Source organism: Macrosteles quadrilineatus, unplaced genomic scaffold, assembly GCF_028750875.1.
Source record: "Macrosteles quadrilineatus isolate MER2022 unplaced genomic scaffold, UCM_ALF_1.0 Scaffold_3__2_contigs__length_128488019, whole genome shotgun sequence".
NCBI lineage: Eukaryota > Metazoa > Arthropoda > Insecta > Hemiptera > Cicadellidae > Macrosteles > Macrosteles quadrilineatus.
This window is the reverse complement of record NW_026542596.1, coordinates 115,927,173-115,931,898: the sequence shown is the minus strand read 5'-3', so window position 1 is coordinate 115,931,898 and position 4,726 is coordinate 115,927,173. Positions and strand designations below refer to the sequence as shown.

The 4,726-nt window shown below is 40.0% G+C and overlaps 1 protein-coding gene across 2 annotated transcripts; it reads right to left on the bottom strand.

Annotated features, from left to right (window-relative positions):
• Positions 1–216: 216 nt before the first annotated feature.
• LOC128989729 (uncharacterized) lies at positions 217–3,672 on the bottom strand. Of its 2 annotated transcripts, XM_054411747.1 has the most exons (3): positions 1,699–3,672; positions 1,036–1,098; positions 217–313 (listed from the first exon to the last, which is right to left on the bottom strand). In XM_054411747.1, the coding sequence occupies exon 1, from the start codon at positions 3,408–3,410 to the stop codon at positions 2,436–2,438; it is 975 nt and encodes a 324-aa protein (XP_054267722.1). In that variant the 5' UTR covers positions 3,411–3,672; the 3' UTR covers positions 217–313; positions 1,036–1,098; positions 1,699–2,435. The 2 variants fall into 2 exon arrangements, with proteins under 2 accessions (XP_054267722.1, XP_054267723.1); XM_054411748.1 differs by lacking the exon at positions 1,036–1,098 and having other exon boundaries at positions 253–313.
• Between the last annotated feature and the right edge of the window lie 1,054 nt (positions 3,673–4,726).

Below are 4,726 nucleotides of genomic sequence, written 5' to 3'. Positions count from 1 at the left end.
ATGGCTGTGGAAGAGGGCGTGATAGACCATCAGCAGAGAGGGTTGACTTAAAGTAGAACGAAGTCTTCTTAGTAGGTAGGTAACTCTAGATAGCCTAACACATACCTTGTCTATGTGATGCTTCCAATTTAACCTGGGGTCAAGCCAGAAGCCCAGGAGTTTTACAGCCTCATCTTCCACAACAGGTTTGAGGGTACACAGGATGGTCTGTGTCTTGTCCTCATTCACCTTGAGCCTATTGACGGCAAACCAGCTCTTCGCTTCTTCCAGTAGGACAGTAGCTTCTCCACGGAGATCCTCTAGGTCTTTCCCTCTAGAGAACAGAGTAGTGTCATCAGCAAACAGTAGAGTACGGTTGTTAAGTGAGAGGTCATTAATCATGATAGTGAAGAGCACTGGCCCCAGCACCGAGCCCTGCGGCACGCCGTGAGGTATGCTGCCAACGCTGGAAGAGGCACCTCTCAGAGTAACATACTGCTTGCGGTCACTCAGGTATTCAGTCAGTGAGCCAAGGACTGCGCCACCCACCCCATACCTACTCAGTTTAGCAAGAAGGATTTTGTGGTTTACGACATCAAATGCCTTGCTCAAATCGCACAAACTTAGCAGGACAGACTCACCCTCCTCAAAAGCACTGGAAATAACGTCAACAAGGCTTAAAAGTGCAGAAGTGGTCGAGTGTTTACCTCTGAATCCGTGTTGGGCTTCCGTCAGAATGGCATTACCTTCCAAGTAGGCTACGAGTTGTTTCTTCATAACGGTCTCTATCACCTTGGAGAAAGATGGGAGGATAGATATCGGTCTGAAGTTGGACAGGAGTGAAGGGTCCCCTTTCTTGTAGATGGGTATCGTCCGGGCTATTTTTAAATTGTCAGGAAACATACCCTTAGCTAGGCAAAGATTGATCAGATCTGTGAGGGGTGGTGCAATTAAGTCTATTACAGATTTTAAGATATTAGTTGACACTCCATTTACATCTTGACTTGCCGAGGCTTTGAATTTCTTAACGGTAGAGATAATTTCATTGACACTCACCTTCGTCCAGCAGTTAAAGTTGTGTGTTTGGGTGAGATCCTTAACCGAATCCAGGGGGTCTGTCTGCAACACGGGTATATTTGTGATGAGTTCATCTGCTACATTTAGAAAATATGTGTTGAAATCATCAGGGGTGGCCAGAACTTCAGGGCCAGGACAAGGAGACCTGCAATCATTCACAATGTCCCATGCAGCCTTGCAAGGGTTGGGAGCGTTGAGGATTTTATCTGCATTAAACTTCCTCTTTGCATCCCTGACCTTAACACCATAGTCACACTTAATTCTACAGTAAAGTAAGTAATATCTCTGCCTGATATTGTCATCTGTTGCGCCCTTAAAATGATCATGAACAAGTAGCATGAGCTGTCGTAGCCTACCCAGGTCAGGGGTGTACCAATCCTTTGAACCTTTGGTGCCTTTGTGGTTTTTACCGGGAGAACTAGACATTGGCTTGGGCCGACTAATTTTAGGTGGATATACAACGTTAAATTTATCACAAAAAGTCTCAGTAAAAGCTGCAAAAGCAAGTTTGGGGTCAGAAATTGCTTTCAGGAAGTTCCAGTTTATAGCAGATAATTCACTCCTAAGCAAGGGAAGCAGATCCATGTTTATTGTTCGCTTAACAACAGAGTATTTGTCTATCCATGAGGAGGAAGGGCTTACCTTAGTAGTCTTGACTGTGAGTACCACCGCACCGTCGTGGTCAGCAATATGAGGCCTTACCACCTCCGCCTCAATGTCCCAAGAGTTGTAATTGGTTGCTACAGCATCCAGACAAGCCTCCCCTCGTGTTGGAAGCCTCGTGGGAATGTAAAGTCCAAAGCTGCGAAGAAGGTTCACAAAGGCAAACTCCTCGGGTGAGGGTTTCTCTAAGTGCACATTAAAGTCGCCACAGATAACTATGCTGTTTTTGTCAGATTTAGATATGTGATCGAGACACAGTTCAAGTTGGGAAAGGAAAACTTTAAAGTCACTGGCAGGAGATCTGTAGACTGACAACAATATTGTCTTAGTACTTAATATTTCTATAGCCGTGGCTTCAAAAACAAGTTCTTCACAAAAATCACTTAAGTCTATTGGTTTACAGTTAGGCCTGAAAATGTTAGATGCATAGATAGCAGTGCCACCATTTTTATGAGTTTTACGGCAGTAGATATTTACAAGTGTTAGGTTATTCATAGTCCTATAAAAATCATGTTCACTGTCCTCTAACCAATGTTCAGCAATACACAGAAAATCGCAACTTACCTCATCAATAAAGACAGATATGAGGTCACATTTATTTCTAAGACATTGAACGTTGAGTGATACAATTTTCACTTCCGTTAGGCTTGTAACTGTTTCTTCAGGCACACTAAGTTTACTACCAAGCCTAAAATCACCAACGACAATGGATGGGTCTATGTTTGCAGTGTCTTGTATATGGTTCGGCCTAAAAAAGATCTATTTTGGCTTTTTTGGCTCCGGGGTCCTTTACTTGGCAAGAATTCTCTCACCAACACACCAGCAGGCCAAAATTTAGGCTCGAGCACTTCGTTTTCAAACTCCTCTGGAACACTCACTTTAAATGATTTGTATGTTAAAAACCTTGATTTCAATTCCAAACACTCTCTGTCAGCTATGCCTTTACGTGACAAGTAGGCTAGTAAGTCTTCACACGATGTATTAGGGGACACACGAGAGACAAATAGTTGAGATCTTCTGCACGCTGATTTCAGGTTGTTCTCTACTATACCGGAGCCGATAATGACACTCCTCCTATTTTTCACTTGATTTGGGACTACTGTATTTATATTCCGTGAGGAAATACGGTTTCTTTGAGTTGGGAGATTATTTACAACACTTGAGTAAGTCTTAAGAGGCTTATTTTCACTTGACGCTACACTTCGTTGAGCATTAGAAACATGGCCACCATCTTTGTTCTTATCGTCGTCATTTGCGCTTGGGCTCACGTCTTCTTCTTCATTTACATCAACTACTTCCTTTTCTTTTCTCCTTCTCTCCACAGACGATAACCTTTTTTTGGCCTGACTGCGACTGCACCTTTTTTCTGCTGTGAACACTTCGGATTCAATTTGAACACCCTCAGCTGCCTCTTGTATTTCGTTAGCTATCCTCTCAACCAATGGGGATTTTTGTTGGTTTGATTCACTTGTGTTTGTTGCAACAGGTTCACTTTCGTTGGTTATGCTTAAACTGTTATCAATATCCAAGATGTCTGCCTTGTTTTCAGAATTTTCCTTAACATAATTTAGAGACAAAAGCTTCTTGATTCCAACATTGGTTTTGATACTCTGATTAAACAACAAGTTTAATTTTCTAGTCAAATTTGCTTCTAATTTATCAATGCTTCCTTCAATTAGATTACCCCTCATTGACGGGTAGGGCAGTCAAAATCGAAGCAAAAATTAAAGCCGAGTAGGCTAAGTTTATGGGAAGATTTCATTAGCTTAGTGTAGCCTAATGTTTTTAATATCATAAAATAAAAATGTCTTAAAATATTATTAGACTAGCCTAGGCTATTCATGGGGTTACAGCTCTTTTGCTTGATGCATTGAAATGGATTTGATGAAGTAGAACTACATATTACAACAAGTACTATTACCCCTGATCTATTTAACTGCACAACTATACTTATTATTTATTTTAACGTCTGTGATATATATTTGATAGGCTATGCATAAAAAATGTGACTGTGATAATAGGCCTATATCGCTATTGATCAAGTAGCCTATATACCGTGAGTTAATGTGTCTCAGACGAAGTCTATAGTAATCAGTGATTATTCAACGACCAATAAAATGGGCCTACTTAATTACTTGATGTCTTTAAGATGGCTAAGTTATTTTGTTAGTAGTATCAACTAAATTTAGACTAACCTACAAGGTTTATTATCACACATAAAAATGTTTTGATGGCCGTTGCCCTGGCGGTAGGTTAGTTGCGCATTTGCTACCTACAAAATCCGGGCCCTGTAGGGTGGGTTATAATGCGGTAGAATGGCGATAAACTTAGGTTAGTTGCCCATTGACGCCTTGAACAATAGATCTCTTGAAATTGTAAAGAGCAATGAAGCGTCTGCGTAGTCCTACGAAAAAGCCAGTCTACCAAAATAGGCAAATCATTATGAATTTAATGTGTACCATGTAACCTTGTAAGTTATAGCCATCCACCTCCACCTGTCACGTAAAGCCACAATAATCAAAGAAAAAATCTAGAGTGTAGTCTGTATTTACCAAATATAGTCTGTTTTCACCAATAGATCGCAGAATGTTTTTACCAACAGAGTGTAGTCTGTTTTCACCAAAATCACACTACTCCAGCTGCTGAGAGTATCAAATACGTATAGGCTATGCTATAAAATGCTAAAAACTCAATTGGTAAACTAAAACTGTCATACGAAAAACTTTATACTTTGTCAGCATCTTATAAAAAATAAAAATATAAAAAAAACTAGTGCACTTGTTGCTCGAAATCGATCAATAGTCTAGTACCGGAAGTTATATTAAAACTAATAGTCATAATTTTCTATGAGTTTAAAAATCCAACTAAAAGCGCAGTATGCAACTAATGGATAGACTAGGCCTATTTGATGTATCGATTCATTCGGTTAGCTAAGTTAGGTTAGGAACTTTACTAACCAAACTTCATATATTGAATGAAATAATCGATTTATTGATCGATATATTTA